This window comes from Tyto alba, unplaced genomic scaffold (assembly GCF_018691265.1).
Source record: "Tyto alba isolate M040663 unplaced genomic scaffold, T.alba_DEE_v4.0 Super-Scaffold_18, whole genome shotgun sequence".
NCBI lineage: Eukaryota > Metazoa > Chordata > Aves > Strigiformes > Tytonidae > Tyto > Tyto alba.
Window position 1 is genome coordinate 9,941,940 of NW_024881280.1, and position 24,435 is coordinate 9,966,374.

Genomic DNA, 24,435 nt, shown 5'->3' on the forward strand with positions numbered 1-24,435 from the left:
TATGAGCTGTCCTCTTGTTGGCATCTCAGCTGAGAATGGTCAGGACCAAGTAGCTTTGATGATGAATTCCACTCTTACCCCTGGAGCTCAGGACAGAGCAGTCTGTGCTGTGGAGAAACAGAGCTTTTCAGTTTCCAGGGCTGCCAACTTGGTACGTCGTAGGAACACAGAACTACGGAGAGACCTTTCTGGGCAATTCCCGTTCTCTGTTATTGCAGGTAGCCACGTTACCTAATCTTTTCCACTAACTGACCAAAGCTCCATTTTCTAATTACCCGTGGTATCTTTGTCCTAGAAGGCCATTTCAAAACATTGCTTTTCAGCTAGAAAACAAAACAAAACAAACAACCCCCCCTTTGAAAATATTAAAGGAAATAATTTCACCTCTGTTTTATTTGGGGCCTGTTTTCTGGCCGATTTTAATGGTTGTATTTATCCTCTAACACCTGTTCATCTATTCATTCATTCATATTCAGTTAAGCAAGGTATTTGAACATCTTCAGAAATGAATGTGTGATGATACTCGACTGAATATGTGCTGGCAGTGACCTACTGCTGTGGATGAACAGTTTGGGTTATCTCCACTGCATTACAAGGTCCATTAACATAGTGCATATTTTAGGAGATAAAGGGTCAAGCCCACCCTTGACAAACCTGTATGGAAGCTGAGGATTTGTTTAGTTTATATTGCACATTTTTCATAGGAGGGTGAGGGGCACAAGGAGACCTGAGAGGTGATGGAATAATGTTAACATTCCTTTTGTCCTTGCAGGCTCGGGGATCTGGAGGTGGCAGGAGACGGAATGATGCTGCCTCCCAGGATGATCATGACAAACCCTATGTTTGTGACAGTAAGTAGCACCTAGACAGCTGATTCTGCTTCCAGCCTGGTCCTACCAGCTCGGTGCACTCAGGGCTTCATCTTTTTCCTTCCAGCAAAATATTCGGCTGCTCTCTGACTTGCATGTTTGCCACCTGCTGCTGCTGCTGCTGCTCTTGGTGTTTTTGCATGAAGGAAACAAAATTAAGTCCTCGGCAAGACTCCACTTCCCTTTGCCCTATAATAAATCATCTCTTATATTTTCTTTCTCTTTCTCCTTGTCTTTTTCTGGCTTCTCTGCCTTTTGTCTTCCTTTCCCCCATGTAAGATTCACCCTCTATTTCTTTCTCTGTTTCAGATAGTTACAAACAAAAGCATAACTCAAAAATCTCCGACAAAGGTACTTCACCCTTGTTGTATCTCTTCATATATTTGGTGATTCTCTTTCCTTCAATCCTTTTAAAATCTCACTGGGCTAAATTTTGAAGGTCTTATTCTCATCCCTCACTCAGAAAATACTCTTGTGGCATCTTCAGGAGCTGAACCCTCCTAAGAAACAAACACTGCTGGAATGCTTTGTTTTGATACATATTCCCTTTGAACATGGCCATGCTGTTTGACATCTCGCAATACGACTGCAGGTGAAGTAAGGCATTGCCCCAGCTGAAAAATTATACCAGAACCCAATGCCCAAACTGAAGAAGGAAACCAGAGTCCTAGTATGAGGAAGGAGTCCAATATTTGATGCACGATATATTTTTTTTTATGGTCTAATCCTTGGTGCTTTCCTTCTTCTTTTGATACTCTTTTTTGCTTCACTGTGCCATTTCTGTGAAGGGCACTTATCTTACCCACATGCTTTTGAGGTCTTCCACCTTAAGACTTACTGTAGAGTGTACATGCAATAATAATTTGTGCTACTGGGTGCCTTCTATCCTATAAGATAATAAGCTAAGAAGAGTTAATAGAAGTAGGAGAATAGCAGGTGGTCTTCGCTTCCCTGATCCAAAAATGTTTTAGTGGTTTTAAGGACAATTAGAATCTCCCTTTCTCTACTATTTACCTATCTTGCAACATTACTAACCTTAAAAGACAAACTGTTACTATGTGAATCTATGGAGGCATTTCCTGCTTATTTTTAGAAACATAAAGAAATAAGGAGCATTCACGGTAAATAAGAACTATATTCCATGTGATCAAGTCATATTCTTTTTTGGTGAGACCAGGTGACTCTGCACAGTACAGTGATGGACATGTTGGGTATTTTTCTTCAGCAAGGTGAATATTCTAAGGGCAATGAGTAGAAGTGGAAAGACTTGCACATGGATAGGAGTGTCTGAACACATGATCAAGGAGGAAGAGCTCTTTAGGACAGGAAGAGTCAAGACATTTCTGCTGTGGTTAAATAGCTGTCCTTGTATGTTGGAAGAACTAAAATGTGTCTTCTAAGACTTCTCTGGGAGCCCAGTATGTATTTTGCTGAAATCCACAGTTTTCCTCTGCTGGTATATGCATAAGTGTCTTTATCTCTTTTCTGGAACATCCTTCTAAATCCAAGGACACTTGTCAGTTGTAGTAATTTTGAACCTAATGACTCTTTATTGTCTTATAATGCTTTGCTTTTGGATCTTACATAGAACTCACAATGTGCATAGTAGTGATTTGCACAACTAAGATATCAAAGCAGGCAGCAGAAATCTGGGCTGAAGTCAAGGCTCTGGTACATTGTTGTACTGATGGAATTTTGCCTTGGCTTACATTTTGGAGCATAAATTTCCTCTTTGGTTTTGGAAATATAAACTTTCCTATTTCATTTGGCTGATACCTTCATTTAAAAAAACCTTATAGTTAAAGAGTGAGTCATAAGGAGTTTTGGAATCCAGACTTTACGCAGTGACTTCTCCTTTTCCTTTGTAGATAGCTAAGCAGAGGGTTATGTGGTAGCAGAACTGTTTTACCTGACTGTGAACCAGAAGGAAAGAACTGTCTCAATCATAATCCCATCATCCTGAAGTAATATTCTGTCCTTGTTAACTTTCTGTAGAAATATTACATGCAATTAATTGTGGATAATTGGTTTAAGTTGAGGCCTCCTCCCTGCTTGTGTGGATTTCTAGAATTGATTTTTTCTTTGAAATCGCTTGCTGAATATTTTTATAGATAAATCTCAATCTAATCATGGTAGGTTAGAAATTAGTTTGTGATACTCCATGTGCAGATGTTTTGGGCAGATAGTTTTATTTTACATGGAAACATTCAGGTCAAAAATAGTGAATCTGTTTCCTATTTGGGAAAACATGATTCCCACAATCACATTATTGGTATAAATAATTACCTTAAGGGGTTGACTCTATTTTCTCTGTATATTATTTAATTTACCTCCAGGTTGCTGCTTCTGCTAGTGTTCTGATATTTAAGTTTGGAAAGCGACCACAAAGAAGAAAGCATGAACATCTCTAAACCAAATTAATTTTCCTATTTAACTGCATGGGCACAAAAAATGATTTGTAGTGAAGAACTACTCTGTTCTTTTTTCATAGTTACATGTACATATTTATGGGAAACAAGAATATATCACCAGGTTTCATCAGTAATAAAAAGATTATGGGAAAAACTAGTCTGTGTGTCACTAATATGATGCAAGAGCAGTACCCAACTGACACTGCCCTTTATGTTGGAAGATAGCAATGTTACTTCTGAAAAGGCTGCCTTTTTTGGAAGAGACATTCAGCTATATACCAGTGTTAAACTTAGTCCCAATATTAAAATCTGACTGGAAAAGTAGAATTTCTATATGGAGGAAGGTTTTCAAAGTTCAAAACGTTTTGTCATCCTATGTTTTTAAGAAAAAGTGGTTGGTTGCTTGTTTCATGGAATTAAATATTCTGAAATACTTCAGCTGATTTTATTGAGCCTATACTGTATCAGAAGTTCAGAATAAAATGTTTGACTATTCAGAGCATTGATAAAATTGCTCACATAATCATGAAATGCCTTGTTTCATCAAATCAGCAAGTGGAAAACTAGTTGGTCAGATATTCAACCAGTTGCATCGGATAGTGCTGTGCCTTGAGCTCCCTTGGGATAAACACTTGAATAGTGAAAGTGGCAGGGCAGCCTGGTGTGGGGTGGGTATAGGCTGGAAATGGTGACGTAGCCGAATGGGTCAGCTGCTGTACGAGAGCAGATCCAGACATGGCTTGAGTACCTGCCTAGGAGGTAGAGCAGGTGCCTTAAAGCGTAGGGAAAAGTAGGGCTTGAGGAGCAAAGCAAAGCCTCTGATGTCAAGCAAGAGAAGTGGAAGATATGCCACCACAGCTGTTCATGATAAACTGGGCATGTGATTTTTAAAGGAGGAACAGAGTGAATGAATGTATGAATACCTATGTATGTAATAAGAATTGATGTCATGTCGTTGTCAGATGATCAACTGGGGAACCATCAGTTCTACCACAGCAGTCATCTTAAAAATATTTCTTCTATTTCTGTATTGTTTATTATATATTGTTTACTATTAGGGAAAAAAAAAAAAAAAGAAAAAAGAAGAAAAAGAAAAGGGCTTCTCTGAAATTTTATCTCGAAACTTGTATTCTTGTTTAAAAGTTGCAAACAGTTGTAGCACCTGAGCTTTATGACTCCAGATATATATTCTTCCTTTCGGCAGAGCAGTTAGTTTGTGCTGAATCCCTGCAAGTTATTAACTTTCCTGCTGTCCATCCTCATTTGTCTGCTTTCATTCTCATCTTCCCATGGAGACTTACCTATGTATATAATTCCATCTTTGTTTTCTGTCCCTCTATCTATGGAAGATTTCCCTTGCCCATCTCTAAAAGGAGTTGTTTCTTTGTTTTCCTTTTACCAATATGTCCTTGTCTTCTTTTAGTATTATTCCAGTATAAACTGCTATTTTAGCATAACAACGTATGTTTTTATTGTATCCTTTATTCATAGTCCCTCCGAGGCTGAGATACGTATTCAGATCCATTCCTTGTGCAAAATGAGAATTGACTCAAACCTTCCTATGATCTCTGATGGATCAGTGACTAATGCAACCTTGCATGTGCCCAGAGACACTGATCCTATAGTGTTTTGTAGATGCTGATTCTTTTGTCAAAAACTTAATTTTCAGGTTTCTCTAGTTATTTAACCTGAATTTTATCTGCTGCAGTCTAAGAACAGCAGCTCTTGCTCTGTTCTTAGTGGATAACAATGTCTTCTTTCTATGTCTGTAAACAGTTACTGGGGCTTCTTTCATCTGTGTTTTCTTCAGCTCTTTACTAAGCTCGTTTTCTTTCTCTGAGAAGTCTCCAAAGGGTTTTATTTAAGTAGTGGTGGCCAGAACTAAGTTGAATGTGCAGTTCTGAGGATAGAATTAGTTCAGAAGATGAGTGGTTGATATGGTTACATGTAACTTACATTTACTTACAAAACTGGGATTTATGCAACTTGCTCTGTTATGTATGTATGAGAGGTACAGATATGGCTGACCAGATAGGTTGTTTAGCAAACCCTTTTCCAGTGCAAGATGCTTCTCTCCGGTGCTGTGTCATGTTTCAGTGGCAAAGGAGTTTTTATCCTTGTCCACCATGTGAGTTCATATTTAATAAATCATTTGCTGTAGCTTCTTGTTCCTTCGCTGTTCAGCCTGTTTCTACTCAGGCAGATTATCTGTTATCTTTAGTTTCCTCATTATATTGCTTTGTCCTGTTTATATTGTGTTTTATTTGTTTATACTAGATGTCATATTTACTAATTATGTTTCTGTTTGAAATAATTATTTGATTAATGAAGCTCATATGATATATTTTTATTATTATTCCAATATTTCCACCCACAGTCAGTTCTCTGCATGTTTGATTCTTTCACTCTCCATTCTACCTTCAGAATTAATGATAAAACCAGAGGTGAGCATTGTGCCCAAAATAGACTCTTTTGGGTGCTTGAAGATGCAGGAAGGTGCCTTGTGAAGTCTGCAAAACAATTAGGCTTCTAATTCTGACTAATTTTAACTGGAGGTAGGCTCCTAAACTGTTTTCCCTGAATATCCCACAATACAAACAGACAGACTAAGTGCCTGTCTGCTTGTATTGTGCCTACAGATCATATGAGGCTTGGTCTCTAAGCAGGCACTTTGAACTTGACTTTGAACTACTAATAATTATTCAGAACATGGTTTTGTTTTTAAAAATGCTTGACCCCATATCCAAGTCATTATAGCTTGAAACATCCTCCTGTTTTTTTCTGTAAGTTCATCATCCAGCAGGGCAATGAAATGTCATGATTTTGAGGTTAATTTTTTTCTTCCCTATTCCCTTTGTCCACTAAACATATTGTAAATTCTGCCAACAAAAGGTTGGAGTCTTCAGGTAGTTTAAATTGATTTAAGATTAACAGATTCCACTGAGTTTCAGTGAGTACCAAGGATGCCTCTTTTAGTTTCCTTAGAAAATCCCAGTTAAATGTTATATTGTTCTATCATGACTTGCCAAATGCAATTCCTTGAGGCCTATTCTTTAGGAACTATTTTATTGTATATGTTCACAAAGTGACAGCTCTAGTAATTACCTTACTAACTTCATCTGCCTCTGCCTTCTTTCTCATCTCCTTGAAATGGACCTGATCCTGTCATACTCATTTTAATAAATATCTCATTGATTCTCTGGAAGGATTGCTGGAATACAAAAGACTTACAAGATAAATCATTATTTATCTTGATTTTTACTAGTTCTTTGAGACTTAATCTGTTGTCTTAATTCTTACAGATAATGTGAATGAATCCAGCACTACTAACTGCTGCTTTTTAGGACAGACCTTAGGTTAAATACCACAATGACAGGCTAATTTGAAAATGCTTTGATTATAGCATTATGTTTTTACATGCTTCTCATAAATCTCCATCATGACTTCAGCTTCCCTTTAAACTATTAGCAGTTTAAGCCCTAAATCATCATCTGGTATTATCCTTTCTAGTGAATCCCTAAGTAGTTAATAAGCAATAAGATCTAGAACAAATGATTGTTCAGATGAGCCCAACAAACAACTCTCCTACCATAGCTGCCATACTTGGCATTCATTGACTACTTTATTGGTAAAAAAGCCAAGATTAGAGAGGCAAAGACATTTTTAAATTTTTTTTTTTTTTTTTTAAATACCGAATAGCACAGGTCTGGAGTAGAGCACGTGGTAGGAGGGGAATAGAGTTGGCTCCGATAGTTGAACGTTTCCTACTCATATAAGCTTCCTGTTTTCTCCTTTGTTCCTGCTAGAAATTAATTTATTGAAATGTGGACATATATATTGTTGACCTGTGCATGTTTTGTGCTGGAGTTCAGTGTTCCTGTGATCTTAATACAGCAGGTAGATTCTGGGACTTGTCCTCTGGGGGCACTAAAACAAGGACTATTTACTACCTACAGAAAATCCCTTAGGGAATGGGTTACTAAATAGCTGCTGTAATATTAGAAGTGTATAGCATGACAGTACTGATCAAAGAGGGACAAACATAATGCCTTTCCATCAGTGGAGGTCAGAATACACTGTTAGCGTTTGAGATCTCTAGATGTGCTAGAGTGTGGACATAACAGTACCAGGGAGATTATATTACCAAACCAGCGCAAAACAAGGAATGTTTTTTTTGGAGTGGAGAGAATGGTGGGACAGGAAGATAACTTTGAGGAATGACTGCCTGCCAGCAATTAACTTAAGATTTAGCATTTGACAGAGCCCAGCTGAGAAGAAAGAACAGGAGGCAAAAGAAAAAAAGCAAAAAAAGACAATGGAGGGGGGCAAAATCCAGTGACAAAAAACCCCCACCAATCATGTACTCCCCCAATTTCCTGCTTCCACTAAAAACATGAATTGTTTCCTTCTGTCTCATATTGGTGACAGATTGTGCAAAATGTATGTGGAGAGCTGGCTGGAACATAGCTCACAGACTGCCAAGGACCAAATGCGTAACAATTTCAAAATGACAGCAACATAGCCATTAAAAATTTGATGAGGAAGTCTTTTAAGTCATAGATTTCAAATCCCCTTTTAAAGCAGAGGAAGTATTTTATATTAATTTTACCCATTGAGAAACACAAACAGAGTGAGAATTTGCTTATCCAAAGAGTTGCAGGCTGTTACAGGCCAGAACTTAGAACAGAGCTCTCTTTTATGAAACACTCTATGCTTGTGATTAAACTGTCTGCAGATTATGTTTTTCCCCCATAACGCAGTTGTGTAACGTCTTCATTTCAGTCTTCAAATTGGAAGGAAAGTAAGGTTCATCATAGGAGAGTGTCGGATGGCCTAATAAAATCTCTCTCTCTTCCCCATTTGTGGCGTTTGATCTGCACTACAGTATTACCGCTTACTTAACCAGTTTGTTCCTAAGATGGCATTCACATCAGGTTATAGCAAAAATATATCCTTTGAATGCAGGATGAATTGGAGTGGGTTACGTTCTACAAACTCCTGCTGTTTTCATTGGGCTTGGCTACGTAATTAAAGATCAAGTCAACTTCCCAGTGTTGAGATTCAGAATGAAATCTACCACATGCAAGGATGATGAGCCTATCCAGCAAGGAAAATTAAAGATTAAGTGAGTCAAAACTGCTGCAAAAAAGGCAAGGCCACCCAGCAAAGTTTATGAAAGGCATATTCTCACTTACTGTGTGTGAGCTGCATAGTGTTAAGAAATAATCAGCAGCATACATTTCAGACTGGGAGAACCAGTTCTCATTATGCGTTTGTCAGCTCGGAGAATGAGAAAGATGTGGTGTAAGCATTGGTCTGGATGCTGGAACTCATGAATTCTGGTCCTGGTAATGACAAAAGATCGCTGTGTGGGCAAGTCACTTAACCCCTCTGTGGTTCTCTTTTTTCAGAAGTGAAATGAGAATAGTATTTCCCACTCAGGAATGTGGAGGAAGATTAATTAGTGTTTGAAAAGCCAGTCTTGCAGTGGGAAGAGTTATATAAGAGCTAAGTGTTTATTAATGATCGCCCTTTTATAGAAACTACTTCTTAGCACAGTGATATGGTAGATTAATAAAATGTGCTCTGTCTGGAAAATAAGAGATTAGAGTGAATTCAGGAAGATTCAATCTGTTGGAGAAACCATGAAGTTCTGACTTAGCTTTTATTCTAGCAAAATCTCACTGAAGCCAATGGTTCTTTTGCCTGACTAATATCATGATACCCTTTTCCCCCTACAAAAGTCTAATTTGCTTGGGGGATGGGAAATCTCTGCAGTTTCAACTCATGGCATTGCTTTGGACTTTTTCAATGACAGAACATGAAAGGTGGAAAAGTCTAGACATCAAGAAAAAAAGCTACTGGAAGATGCAAATCTTTGGTCCTACAAAGGATCTGCTGGGACTGTGTAAACAGAACTCTTTTGCCCCAGCTCTGGTTGTGAAGTCCTCCAAATTCCTTTTTAGGTAGGCATGTCTCAGCTTGCTGCCACCCTTGAAGGCCATCTGAAAGAGTTTTGGCAGTGGGGAAAGGCTCAGCTGCAGAATTACTACTGCCTCAGCTTGTATTTTCTTGGTGAGCTGATACTTTTTTGCTGGAGAAGGGCAAGTCTGCAGACCCATCCAGTTTCCTATGCCATCCTAAACTCCACAGCTAAAATCCCTGCAGGATCCTGTAGGGAATGGAGGCAAGGCCGCAGCCTGGGGACTTCCTGCAGGGAGTGCAAGTTTCCTTTTGTGCTTTGAGGGGAAAAGTCTCATGAGACCTATATTCAGGGACATGGTGCTTTTGTAAGGTAACAACGGTAGAGTTAGAATTGTGGGTATGTTTTCAGGTAGAGCTGAATTAAATGAAGTCTGGTAGAATTTCTAGAAATATTTTTGTTTCGAAATTTTAAACTCCCACTAATAGGTAAATGGGACAGGGTTTTAGAGCTTATCTCATTTTGCAGTTAGGTTAGCATTAATGCAGGATCAAGCTATATAAGAGCAAGATAGAGTTGGATAATATGTATCACAGCTCTGTTAACTCCAAGTGCCTCCTCCTTCGTTGGTACAGAACTGATCACCTGGTAGTGCTCTGAAAATAATTGAAGTAGAGGGAAGTTTTTGTGCAGTATCAGTAATTCATACCAGAAGAATTTTTTTTAACTTTCATCTTCAAATGCACACAGATAAGGGGGATAGAGTAGGATACTTAGTATGATACTCAAATAATCTGCCAGAAATGTAAATCTCTCCATTCTAAGAAATACTGTAGTATTTGTGTGATTAGAGGTGGTTGCCTTTTGGAAATAATTTAAACAGTAATTATTTTGTAGCTCTCTCTGTTTTCATGATTACTTTTGTGTTACACTTTTTCCACTATTGAAAAAGTGGAGACAAAGTCATACAGAACTGTGGATATCTTGTTGTTCGACTCAGTCAGCATCTCTTCCACTGCTTGTCCTTTGCTCTGTAGGACCACAGAGGAGGAGGAGTTTCCCTCTCCAGAATGCATTAGAATACATGGATGGTACTAGAAGAAGGGAGACTGAACTGACTTTTTTTGTGGAGAGCATGCATCTAACAACAGTCTACTTGTTCAAAATGTCTGGCAATAGAATTAGGTTTACATATGAAATGAGGGCAGATGCTTCAAAGAATAGATGTGCATATGTATCTGGGCATTTTATTTCTCCCCAGCTTTCCCCCCTCCATCCTGCAGGATTTCTCATTTCTAATTCAAGGGCATTCAAAGTCTTAAGAAAACTGGCTAAGGACGCATTACATTTGGAAAAAGCTTCTGTCCTCTTATGATGGCTGTGAGATCATCACCTTGCAGAATGGGGAAAACTGGGATAAAAGTATCTAATGTTCTGGATCGCTCATCTTATTCATATCATGAGGTTGTTTTACACGTTTCTTATAAGGCAAAGTATTTTCCTTGAGGGAGTCTGCAAATCAGCTAGAAGAGATGGAGAATGAAATATGCTACCATGCTAGGCTTCCATTTACAATTTTCTATAATCTGTTCCAGAATGTGGATCATCAATTGACTTTTTGTGAGTAGTAGCAGAAAAGTGTAATAATGGAAGTTTTATTTATATGTAAATGAATAATTGGGGTGGGTCTTTTTTTACTGTTTTTTGTTCTGATTTATGGAGCTTTATGACTTTCCCAGACTTGAGTGTCTGGGGAATGGGAAATAAGTATCTGTATACATTTCAGGATACATTTTCAGTATTGGGGCTGAGTGAAGTTTCTAGGAGTGGATGGTGACTTCCCCCTTGGAGAGGTTTTCAAGGAGTCTAAAAACAAGACAGAGAACTAGGGACTGCTGGGTTCTGTTCTCTCTTCTGGCACCACTTCCTTCGCCTTCTGAAGCAGGCTATGCAGGACATACTACTGGGCATGACATTTATTTCTGTGTGAAATCTTTGAGGTTAATGAAGCTAATAAAGTGAATGAAAATGTGGCTGGGAGTAAAAATTTGCAGGAAGGGCACTAAGCTTCTTTGCCTTTGTTTCCTGATCTTTTAAAATGGCAATAATTGTATTTGGTAGATGAAATAGCTGTATAAAAGAAAATGGGCATTCAGAAACTACTTTGAAGATAAAAAGAGATAACTTTTAGAGACAATAACATCAATTAAAAACTTTATAGAAGCTGAATTTGTATGTAATGAATCTTACGAAGCTTGCCCTTCTGGTGAGCTCCCTGTGAAAATGTAGACCTTTCATCACTCTGAATTGTTTGATCCTGTTCTTAATATCTGTTGACTTAATCCTAAAATAAACAGAAGTTCAGAAGGAGGATTCTCTGTCACACATTATATTATTTACTGGGATGCTGAATATGAAGTTTACCTGGGCAAATAAATATCACTACTGCATGTTCTTCTAGCAAGAAGCTGTGGATGATTTCCACCTCTGTGCCTTGACTAGGAATAAAGCGATCATTACCCTTTTACAGAAAACTTTTTTTTTTTTTGTAAATAAAAATAAAAATACCGTTTCCTTTTCTCAGAGCTCAGTAATGAAGAAAATAATGTCCTTTCTTTTCAGTCCAGTTCCCATTGCTGTGCGTGACGCAGCACCAACATCGGAACTGGTATTTCATTTAATTTTATGTGCAATCTTGTTAGTAACCTTAGCAGAGAGGATTAGGGGTGTATGAGCTGCAGAGACTGAATGTGCGTTTGCCTAGGCCTGTAGGAAGGACTGCTGGCAGCATGGTGGGAAGAAAGCTTGTTTTGGGACCTGCGGCTGCAGGGCTGCCCTCCTGTCACCTCTCACCAGTGTTGGTTGGAAGAGTTTCATTCGGGCCGGCGCATGGACCGTGTGGTGCTGCTCTCGGGGGAGAAGGGAGCGTTACTTGAGAGGACGCTGCCGTTGTTGCAGATCACACTGATGTTTCCATTCTCTCTTCCCCTCCCTCATATCTCCTTTCCCCCCAGTCTGTGGCAAGCGTTACAAGAACAGGCCTGGGCTGAGCTACCACTACGCTCACACTCACCTTGCCAGCGAAGAGGGTGATGAAGCCCGTGAGCAGGAGACCCGCTCTTCCCCTGTCCACAGAAACGAAAACCACAAACGTAAGTAGTATTTTCCCTCTGCCTTTGAGATCCATTTCAGGGATGTTGCCTCCACCCTGTCTTTGCCTTGCGGAGGCTGGCGTGATTGCCTGGCTCCGTTGTGAGTGATTGGGACCTGGATGCTTGGAGCTAATCAGCCGCAGCTCACACGGGTGCTGGCTCAGCTAGTCAGAAATTCATTTCAAACCCAGCATTATCTCTGCAGCAAGTCACTTTTCCATTACTGCTCCTGTGGGGAGGAGGTGGCAAGGAGAGGGGGGAAAAGAAGAGACGCCCAACCTGCCCGTCATCAAGCAGCCTCCCAGTGGCTGTTAGCAGGGACGTCAAGGAAATACACATCCAGTAGTTTGAGGGGCCTGCCTTTGTTTTGCCTTTGAAAAAGATATTTATCTATATCTCGGTTTTTTAGGTATGAAATTCACAGCATCTCTCCCCCTTATCCCTGCATCTCCTCCCAAATGGCTTACCCTCAACTTTACCAAAAGCTGCTTCTTACAGTTTGGGGAAATCTGTGAAAAAGCATCAGTACTGATCTGTGAGGAGGAGAGCTGGAATAGGAGAAGAGAGAAGAGTTATGTGCCTAGATTCCCCACATTTGTACAGGGCTGAAAGAAAGAAATCTTAGTGGTCCAGGTGGCCCTATTTGACTGTCCTTCCTCTGCTGCTTAGGCACAGAACTGGGTGTCAAGGAGACTGATTTTTGCAAGTCTCTAAGCCCCTGTTTCTCATTTTTCCAGTGTGCAATACTATGTGATGTTTGCTTTCACCTTGGGATTTGTCTAGCTCGCTTTGTTCACTTTCAGAAAGTCCTTTCAGATCACCATGTGAACTGTGTCCTTTTAGTTCAAAGTAATGAACAATGTGGACAAAGGAATAAAATGCTTATGGGGAGAAATATACAGGCAAACGCTTTCTAATACATTAAGAAGAACTGGAAGAAATATGGAAATAGGGCAACATTTTCTTTCTAAGCTGGATAATTGATAATTGTCCCCAGGGAAGTGTGGGAGGGGGTGTTCTTCCTCCAAAACATCTGCTACTAGCCACTGTCTCAGCTTGAAGGGCCGTTTAGTGTGATCCCATTTGGCAGTCCCTACGTTTCTGTCACTTTTATGCTCTACCTTTTAGTTATTCACATGTCTTGTAGGTTCACAGCAAAAGTAATTTTGACTCCTCCAGCTGTTGATAAACTTGAGCTGTCAATGCACCAAGAGCAACTGCTTGGGCAGGCTGAAGAATGTCAGTGTTCAGCCAATAGCTTTTGTTTACTTATAATTTACATCATCTCTGTTGTTTTTTGTTTGTTTTTTGTTTTTTTTTTTTTTTTCTCCTGTGCCTGCAGAAGTCACTAATAGTAGCATTTCTGAGAAGCATATTGCAAATCTGTATTGAATTAATATTGATAATGGCCTTTCACAGATGCCCATACAAAGAAGGGTAGCATCCCTTGCCCTTCACCTTGTCATAGAAACTGAAGACAGTCTCAATCTTCATGTTTCTGGTGCTTAGGAAATGATAGAAGTTAGCAAGAAGAGGAGCCAGAAAAGCTGTGGCATGGCTAGGAACAGCCAGCCTTGGCCCATGGAAAGAAGGGTGTGTTCTACACTATGGGAAAGGGTAGAGCGGGAGCTGCTCGGGCTTGGGTTCCCCCAGAGCTCCTGGGTGATGCATGTGGCAGAGGGAAGCTGCTGATGCACAGATCCCCAAACAGGCAGAAACTTAGAACCAGTGGTGTAAGCCACGCTGAGGTCCAGATTCCTGAGCAGAAAGAATCTGCTTAACAACCAGCCAGGAGCCAGTGAGGTACAGGCAACAGCCATGCAAATGTGAAGATGACCGCTGGGGAAAGTCCCAGATGCCGGAAGGTAACTCTCCCAAATGGCTTAGCTGTCGCAGTAGCAGTTTGTTCCTTTTTGCCTGTTTGTTTACAGCCTTGAGCTCAGATCTTGCATCTTTGCTCTTTCACTTGGTGATATTTAATTTATGCTGCCATTTATCTTCCATGTGAATGCTAATTGTCCACATTGCTAATGTGCAGTCATTAAATGGTCCCTTTGTACAGGGGGATGGTGAGGAGCCAGGGCATCAGATCCTTTCTCTCCCCTAAGAACTGCTAGGCATGTGTTATGAATTAGATTTGACAGGTCTGCAGTGTTGCAAGGCTGGGGCTTCCTCTCTGCATGGGCTTGGGGGGTGGGGGTGCGGGAGGGAGGAAGGGAGGGAACGCGGGGGGGATGTTAATCCAAACAGCTAATCCGCAACCTACTGAACAGGAGGACCAGAGATATAGTATAGAGCAGGGTCTGGTTGTTTGCTTAGCAGTGTGTCAGAGAGATATGAGCAGCCTGATTTAGAGAAGGCAAAGCAAATTCAAACCAGCCATTTGGAATTTGCCGTGCTGTGGGAGGTGAGCACTGGGTCACCAAAGTTCAGGCGGGCGGCTGCAGTATGAACTTCCTTCCTTTGTACCCGCGTCTCCTCTGCAGCCTCTGCTCCTTGCAATACCTGTGGTAACAGCAGCCGTGCTGATGCAGGAGGGAGCTTTCTGGGGCAGGGCTTCTGCAGGATTCAGCTATTGATGCTCTGACTGGTCCAGCTCAAGAACTGATGGCCTCTTGTCTTGCTGCACACCCAGTCCCCTTTATCTTTACTCTTCCCCTCATGCACAGAACAATTTGGGTAGTTCAGTAAATTATCCAGGGTCTGGAAAAGAGATGTAGATAGGAGGAACCTACCTGAAACTGAGAACCACTGAATAGATGTGTATCACAGGAACTGGTCCAAGCCCCAAGTCTTGCCTCCTTGGCACATTTCACCATCCTTGACTGTTGTAGGTTTGTTTATCTACATCTCTCTCCTTCTGTCCTTCTTCCTCACTTATAGATTACCCTTTGGTGATGGAAGATAGTTCAACAGTCTTCTCTGGCCTTTGCCTTTCCTAAAACATCTTAGCCTGTGTGTTAGTTGCTTTGTTTGTATGTCTTATCTAGCCCTTTGACACAGATAAATAGCCCTTCCTCAGTGCCTAGCCTTGCCTCTGTCTACACACACGTTTATTTTTTACCTACTCTCAGAATTTTTTCACCTGAGTATGGAACTGTGAAAAGGAAGTTATAGAAAACCCTTAAAAAAGTCAATTCCCCCCCTTCCCCAACTCCACGGATAAAAGGAAATGATCCCACACCACTCTCAGCCTTTTTTTCTGCTGACTTTTCCTCCACATGTTGGCACTGAGACCGTGAGATTTGTGAGCCCAGGGTGCATCCAAGCCTGCCACAAAACACCTGCTGTTTTATTCCATCTCACTCCATGGGTACCGGCCAGCTCTGGGGGCAGCTGGTGCTCACAAATTTTGAGACACTTCTGATATAGGAATTACATTAGACTTCTATCTATTGAAATGTCTGTGTGAATGAGTGTACCAGTATAAATGCTCTTCCTTAATTCCTGGGAGAATAGGATAGTGTGTCTACATGGAGAAAAACTTCCTCTCCCTTAAAGAAGAAGAGTTTTCAGTGGCATTTTGCTGTGCGAAACGTTGGTTACAGGCAGCTGTGCAGTAAACAGCAACTGAACAGATCTTATGCCCACAAGCACTTTGGCCAATGACAATCCTAAATAAAGCACATTGTGCAGGCTGTTGCTGGCCTAGCTGCTGTGTGCAGGTTGGTCCATCCTACAATACACGTAGTTAACGAGCATGCAGTCCTGTGCCCTCCTGTCACTATGCTAGCTTGTGCATCTGACCTGCAAAACCACCTGCATACGTGATTTTGTGGCATCATCCCTCTGTGCCCAGTTCCATTGCTGATTTTATGTTGTGGATAAATCTCTACTGGAGAGACCAGCCAAAGTTGTTTGTGTACTCTAAGCATAATTGGATACCCAGTCTCCAGAGATAAAAAATTAATGTGCTAACCTCAGTGTGCCTCCAAGCTGTCCTCCAGCTCCCCCACACAGTCATCTTTGAAACATTTTTATTTCCATCCAGGCAGGGGGCTGGCCATGAATAAATGACGAGAGTCAGCCCCTCAGTTGGAGGCGAGCTGTTTGTTCCTCTCCACAAGCAGCATCAATTTGAAAAGCTACATCAGGCCTACTTCTTCCCTGCCTCGGCACTGATCCTTGCTGGGGCCATGATGGGAGCTACTTCTGAATGCAAGAATGCATCAGTGCCCACCTTGCGACAAGATACCCTGCAGCAGGTGCCTTTTTGGTGAAAATATATACATTACCTTGAGTTGGCTTCTCATTAGTTTAATCTGTTTGTTTTTTTCTTTTCCAGAGCTTGTTTTCATAAGGAAAAAGAGTCAGACTACTAAAAGAAACAGTAGTGATTGCAGGGTTTGGAACTGTATAACAATTTCCACTCGGATCCTGTTTGCAGCTGTACATTTCTCAGACTTCTGTACCTGTGTTTCTGGATGAGGAAAAAAATAGATCAGTTGCTTAGAGTTTTAGAACAGTGGAAAATCCTAAGCTTATCTTTGATGTACAGGGACCCATAGGGGACTTTTTGTTGTTTTGTTTGGAGTTGTGGGGGGTTTTTTGGTAGCTTGAGTTTTTTTTGATATACTGCTTGGCCAGGACCTGAAATGTTGTTGTCAATGTGCAACTCTCATTGAAGGGAAGCACATATTGCTTCTCAGTGGTTTGTGGGAAAATGTTTCCAATTTGACTATTAAGTTTTTGAAAATTATGTGTTACTTCAATAACATGTCAGTTCTTGAGACAGAATATTATTTTTATATATATGTATTTTCTTCCTTTCTTGCTATCTCCTTGCTTTTTTCTCCTCTGTGTAGAATTTGAACCAAGTAAAAACCAGAAGTTTTTACTGAATTTGGATGTAGGAGCTCTGCCTTATCACACTCCTCCAGTGAGTAATTTCCAGATCCAAAGCCTGCAACATGTTTCAGGGACCCATTTCATGACATTGGCCATTCTTACCTGAATACTGTGGGATGCTGCTGGACAGGCCTGTATATTGGGCACTGTAATCCCTCCTTGAGTTCCCTGAGCTGATGGGAACTATGCATTTTAGTGGCCAGAGGCCGAGTCTCAGGAGAGGTACCCCTCAAAATCAGGAAATCTATATGTTAACCTGTCAGACTCTTTTGTCTGTCTTCCTATTCTGTATCTCCTACTGCTTATTGTCACGAGGCACTAGCCAGTTACAACGATTTACTGTGAGCACTGGGATTTTGGCCTATGCTTTAGGTGTTCCTGCAGAACACTCTCTAAGATCAGTACACAGACATTCCTATGAAGTGCTGCCTTATAGTGCAGAAATGCTGACTCTCCAAATCTACAAGATCTGATCAGTTGATGCTGTATTTTCCCGGCTGTACCTTTCACTGCCCACCTCCCAGCTCATTCATTAGCTGTTCAGTTTAAGGGCCATATTGATTCCTGTAAAAGACATGATCAAACGCTCTTCCTTTCCCCTCATTCAGAGGCTTCCTCTGACTGCTACGGATGTACATCCTTCTCATAGCACTTCTTGTAGCCTGTAGCACTCCTTGGCCGTGCCTCTCCATGAGCAGGGGCTGTAGGAAAGGGAAACCTGTCAGAGTTGCTAAAAACTGTGCAAAGGCAACAGCTTCTTCTATCCCCCACAGCGCCAGCTAACTCAAAGAGGAGATAAAATCGTTACCAGGGAGAACTGGCAATGCTTTGGGTGGGTGGTTTGCAGCACCTCTCTCAGAAGCACAGCCTGCTTCTCTGGAGGGCAGCAAAGGGCAGGCCCGTGCTGTGCGGGGGAGTGGGGCTCGGGGGGCCTGAGTGAGCGTGCAGGCTGATTAGCTTGACTCTGGGAACAGAACAGCAGCCGTTTCCCAGTGCTACACCCAAGTTCAGAGTTTGTTCGGTTGAATACTGTGCCACATAGACACAGATGTGTCGCTACCAACCTAAGCTGCGCTTACAGCTGGCGGGAGGGTCTCTGTATCGAGAGCACCAACACTTCCCAGTTTGGGGTTAGCCAACGTGCTTATCTCTGGTGCTAGCGACAGAGTAAACATGCCCAGAGAGACTGGCCATTTCCTCTCATTCAGTTTGATTTACATTTTTTTCCTGAAAAACTGTGAAGAAAAAACCCTGCACTTAGTGCCACAGAAATGACTGTGCACATCTCTGCCTGGCTGCGTACATGTGGGAGAGCAAGAGCCTTGAATGCATTCCAGCCGTACTTGGCCTGTTCCTCACCACACCAGGAGTTATATATATGTTTTTCTTTTATTGTTCCTTTCCAGGGCAGGGTCTAGCCCTGTGCACAGAAGCACCTCCACAACCCACTTCTCTGACCCCCACCATTGCTCATTACACCCCAGCAATGACCAGGTGCGTGCCCAGTCAGGCGTCTCCTTCCTCTTCCTTCAAGAAAAGCCACAGTCGAAGTGCCGCTTTTCTTTTCCCTTCTCCTTAAAGCCATTTTTTTTTGCTTTAATTATCACCTTGTAATTTCTCGCACGAGCCTGCCTATCCTCCATCAAAGCGTTTTGAGCCTCAAATGAAGGGGCAGCGTTGCGATTCCTTACACTTGAGAGATGAAGCAATAACAGGTGGCAAGGCTGAAGGCAGCCCGGGCCGGGCACCCCGGCCGCCATGGAGACAGGCCAGGCCTGCCCGGGGTGAGCACTTAGGATGTAGGTTGGGATTATATGCCACCAAGTCCTTCATGGGGCTTGACGACTGCAGGCTCAGGCTCTTGGCTGGTGTTTTGTTGCGCAGGCAGCCAAAGGTTGGACTTGCACTCTGACAGCGAGAAAAAGGGAGGAGTTGGAAAGGAAAACTGGGCCCCCATCTCAGAAAAAGAGTCATGTAGATTTAAAATAAAAAAACCAAACCAAAACAAAACAAAAAAACCCAAAACAACAACAACAAAACCCAAACAAACAAACCGAAACAAAACAAAAAATGAAAACCAAAACAAAAAAGCAAATCCACCCCTTTTCCTCCACTGCGAAGTGCATTGACTTGATTCAGGCCTACACGCTGGTTCCTGTGATCTCTGTTGTGCTCTGCAAATTTTTGTTGCAAACAGGGTAAATGGCCTAATTCAAAGCCTTTCACATTGAATTGAAAACCTCCAGTGGACTTTATTGGTTTTGGATCAAGCCCAGAAGAAACAGGTAAGAGCTGGACAAAATGTGCTAGGAAAAATCCCTTTGGGAGCACATATATGTCCAACTGTAGCCAATTCACCATAATCATTTAAACAAATGATGCACAGCCCCCAACCCCAACAGCAAGGCATGCACTCTTCATTCTCCACTGCATTTCCAGTAGTATGGATATGATAAAAAATAGGGATAAAATGCTATCAAACCTAGATGCACAGCTTAAACTACAGTTAAGTATTACACTTTATTACATACGGGCTGAAGAAATATATGTGATTGTGATTTGGTTCCAAGGAACAGAGAAACCAATTTTTCTTTTAAGCACTGATTCCAGCTCCAAGTTTTCAAAGATTGTGATCCAAATCATCAGAATAACTTCACTTAGAAAACTGAAAAACAACAAGGTCCCAGTTTTTGGGGGTTTTGTCTGTATGTATTTAAGGGTCACTTTTTCCAAGGAAAGCTGTCTAAAATATCTGTATTCTGAATTTTATCATTAAAAAACAGGGACAAGAATCGCTGCTTCTGAACTTGCTTTCTGTTGAAGATATTCTCTGCAGCCGTGAGAGCTAGGAAACTGAGATTCTTATTGAGTCACGTGGCTCCAGGAGATGATGTAGAAAAGAAAAATCCTAGTTTCTTCATGTCATTTCTCTAGAAGCAGTCTTTCTTTTATTATTAAACTGAAACCATAAGGAAGATAACTTCCAGGTTTTTTGATTACTTGTTAAGGGAAGAAGGGAAGCTAGAACTCTGATTAGAGGCCCTGCCTTCAAAATCAAGAAGGCACAGAAGTTACTTTAAATATATAAACTCAGTCAGTTTGTTTGGCTTTTTAGGTTTTGTCTACAGAATGAAGTTACTGTCTGATATAGTACAGAATTTATTTAATTTACAGTACTTATTTTGCAAGAAGACTCCTGTGAATGATGATACCATATTTTAAGTAGGTCTTTATTCTGCCTAGCTTGGTATAGTTTGAAATTAACTTGATTAGGCTAAGAAGAAAAAAAATATTTCAGAATAAATGCATACCAAAGTTATTTGGAAATATTGACTTCGTTCTCAGTCTGCATCCTGTTTTCACATGAATCACCTTTCAGGTACAGAGGAAGTATCATCTGAACTGTGCAGATCTTTCTGTTTCTCTCTGGGTCACCACAACCCAATGTGACGCTACAGGTTTGGGGAAGAGTGGCTGGAAAGCTGCCCGGTGGAAAAGGACCTGGGTGTGTTAGTTGACAGGCAGCTGAATATGAGCCAGCGGTGTGCCCAGGTGGCCAATAAGGCCAACAGCACCCTGGCTTGTATCAGCAATAGCGTGGCCAGCAGGACTGGGGAGTGATTGTCCCCCTGTACTCGGCACTGGTGAGGCTGCATCTCAAATACTGTGTTCAGTTTTGGGTCCCTCACTACAAGAAAGACACTGAGGTGCTGGAGCACATCCAGAGAAAGGCACTGAAGCTGGTGAAGGGTCCAGAGCACAAGTCTTGTGAGGAGAGGCTGAGGGAACTGGGGGTGTTTAGCCTGGAGAAAAGGAGGCTCAGGGGAGGCCTTATCATCGCTGTCTACAACTGCCTGAAAGGATGCTGGAGCAAGGTGGGGGTTGGTCTCTTCTCCCACGTAACAAGCAATGGCACAAGAGGAAACAGCCTCAAGTTGCCCCAGGAGAGGTTTCAATTGGATATTAGGAAAAAATTTCTTCACCAAGAGGGTTGTCAGACATTGGAACAGGCTGCCCAGGGAAGTGGTTGAGTCACCATTCCTGGAGGTATTTAAAAGACATGTAGATGTGGCTCTTAGGGACATGGTGTAGTGGTGGACTTGGCAGTGCTAGGTTAACGGTTGGACTCAATGATCTTAAAGGTCTTTTCCAACCTAAATGATTCTATGATTCTATGAATCTGCAATTCGCCTTAATCCATTAAAAAAAAAAAATTAAAAAATTGTATAATCTATTTATTTTGGGGCAGATGTAGATGAAGATAGGGCCTTTGATGAATCTAGGAAGAGACACTGAGTGGCAAGAGGCACTGATTTAAATACACCCCTATGAGCACACCTTTGCTTAGGCAGTACTCCTCAAAGCTCCTCAGAGCTTTTGATCTGTTGTTGCAGTTTGTAATGTAAAAGAAAATCAGAGGAGTTTCGAGTAAGTTAGGACAAGACCATGGCTGGTTTTCAAGGCTTTGCTTTAAAACAGTTTCTGATTCTGGGTGAACATTTTTGTAGACAGAATCCTTGGTTGTAGTCACCCCATCCAAATGATGGAGCACCCTACTAGTGAGTTACTTCTCATTAGCTGAATTGTCATCTGTCTTAAGTTAGCACCTTCTACTTTTTAACTAACATGTTCAAAGAGTGGATATCTAGTTAATTACTATATCTCAGGTAAAAAGCAGCAACATATCAGTCCCTAGTAATTTCATTGCTTTCACTTATGAATCCATTCCCATACTTGATTTTGTAAGTAATTTTATTAAGGAATGGGATTAGGGCTGGGCTTTTGGTTCCTGATACCGTTCTCATAAATATTGCACGTTATGTCTTGCTATCTTTGCTTTGTTTCTTAATTCCCTCATCATTTGTGAACTACAGTAAAATGGAACTAAAAACTCCAAGGACGTACAGAAAAAAAAAAAAATCCTTTGAAAGTAAGAAGCCTGCTTACTATTATCTGGAAATCTCTTTATTTTCAAACCTTCTGTGTTTTAGCCTGCTGCTTAATTCACTGTACAGTACTGATCAAGAAAATAAGCTTGAGTTGTTTGATTCTTGTTTCTTCACCTGTTAGAACAAAAAATCATTGAAGAGAATAACATTGCCTAGCTTATTTGGCTCTAGAGGTACATCATTTAAAATATCATTGATGTAACTTCAGGAACTTCTCATCTGTGTACGACTTTTCAGGCCTGATATCTCTATCACACTTGACTGAGCCAGGTCTGTATTTATGAGTGATGAGCAATAAATGAGCACATAGGCATTCATGTTAAAAATTAAATTAAATTGGAAGAAAAGAAAAGAAAAAAGAAAATAAAATAAGAGAAAAGAGAAAAGATCAGAACCCATGCTTATTCCCTTGCCAGTAGTCTAGGAGAATCCCTTCAGCTTCACTGCAGTCAGCGAATAACCTTCGCTTGTCCCACATACCACAGACAAATTGATCAGTAGATGCATTTTCACAAGGACCCCTGTCCCATTTCCAGTTTGTCAGTGGATCTTACAGTCATAAGGTGCACTGGAAAAATTTAAGTCTGTATATGCAGAGTATTAAATCAATTATACCAGTCTGAGTGGTGGTAGCAGCGGAGCTCTTTCCTAGGTTGGCAGGCCAGCACCTTGAATGCTTGTTTTTATTTGTGGCCTCACCACAGAATTGTTGTGTGTTCATGAGTAAGCCAATTCATCACTTTACCTCCAAGTCTTTCAGCTGTAAAACGCAGTGTGGCATCCTTACCACGGAACTTAATTAGGGCCCAGCAACACTTCGGTTAGAGTCAATGGCAAAAGAAGCTTTTGACCTCACTGAAGATTAATGTTAGGATCTTAGTATCTGTAAGGCACTTGTAAGAAACTTGGATGAAAGGTGAAGTAACATAATAAGGAACACAAAAAAAAAAATCACTGAATGCTGAGCTTGCTGAGTTTGCATTGCACATGGCCTGTCTGTAGATGCAGCACAATATAAAAAAGTAATTGCTTAACTTTTTCAGAATGGGGCTGTAGTGGGAAAAATAAGTGCTAGGGAGATCTGCTTTTTATACACAAGATATGTACAAGTAGCAACTTTATGATCATTTTGTTACAGCTCTTAAAATGAGCCAGTGAGCTAAGCTTCCACCTGGTTCCTGTTTTTTTGCTTATTTTGCATGCATGTATTAAATGCCTCTCTGCAAACAGGCAAAATGCTAGCCTAATGCTGGGAGCTTCTCTGTGGTTTTGGGAGAACTGGGGATCTGCTAACCGGGACCCTTTCAGAACAAAGTCCACTGTTTTGTAAATACTGTCAGGGACTCAGGGACCATGCAGGAAGATACTGATATATATGCAGCCTTAAGGGTTTTAATTTTTTTCTTAATTTCACCTCACCTTTCCGTTGCCAATCTCCAAAAAGCTTAGTTAATCAACAACTGGAAGCAAATGAATAGCTAAATGCACCCAAACCAGAAAAGCAGATTGAAATCAGAGGAAATTTTAATTTTAAGTGTATGTCTTGGACTGCTACCAGAAACCCTTTAGAATGTCATTGTTCTTTGGGGGAAATTTGGATGTGGACAAAAAGACCATTAATAAAGGCTGTCAAAACATCTGTTAAAAATCTGCAAGTTACAAAATATGCATTAAAAAGATAATTAAATGTAGATGGTATAGTTTAAAGGTCTTCATGTACTAGTTTGCAGAAATCTTCGTGGGGTGGGCTTAGGGCAGGTATACCCCTGGAATTCTGAAGTTAAAAAAGGAGAAACAAAGACAAATTCCCTCCACTCCCTTCTCCCTTCCCCAGTTCCTAGTTAGAGTATACAGGAACAAGAAGTTTTCCCTCTCTGGAGAGCGGAGGAGGAAAATGGCAGTTGTGAGTGAGAAAAAAAGCACACTGCTGTTCTGCTCAACTATGAGGAATGCAAAAGACCTCTGCCCTTCTCTCCTTTCTAGGGGAACTGCTGCCTCCTCTGCTTAAGACCCAGTGTGTGTGTGCTCCTTTCCAACTATTCCTAGCTGGAAAATAAGAATGTAATTTCCCTCCTTTTTTCTTGGCTGAAAGAGTTTTTAACTCTGCTGGCTGGGACGCCTGCCCCGGGCTGACTCTTGGCACCTGTGCTGGGTGCTGGGGCAGTGCCGGACCTGCTGCCCTCCCCGCTCCTCCCAGGGGACGTGCACTCTGCTGCGTGTAGCTTAACCCTTGGTCCAACGGTCCGTGAGTGGCTTTGCCTGTGAATATTCATGGGCATTTCA

General features: G+C 41.2%; 1 protein-coding gene across 16 annotated transcripts in view; it reads left to right on the forward strand.

Annotated features, from left to right (window-relative positions):
- The window catches only part of DPF3 (double PHD fingers 3), a 202,302-nt gene that overhangs the window by 132,907 nt on the left and 44,960 nt on the right, over nt 1-24,435 (forward strand). For 12 of the 16 annotated variants that reach the window (XR_004405963.2, XR_006165130.1, XR_004405964.2 and 9 more), the window contains 3 exons: nt 773-851; nt 1,179-1,220; nt 12,218-12,355. Coding sequence is in view for 11 of the 16 variants with exons in the window: in XM_032984738.2 (XP_032840629.1) it covers nt 773-851; nt 1,179-1,220; nt 12,218-12,355 (259 nt within the window). In the remaining 5 variants the exon portion in view is untranslated. The remainder of the gene's footprint in view (nt 1-772; nt 852-1,178; nt 1,221-12,217; nt 12,356-24,435) is intronic. The other 4 variants (XR_004405966.2, XR_004405967.2, XM_032984734.2 and 1 more) reach the window with 1 other exon arrangement.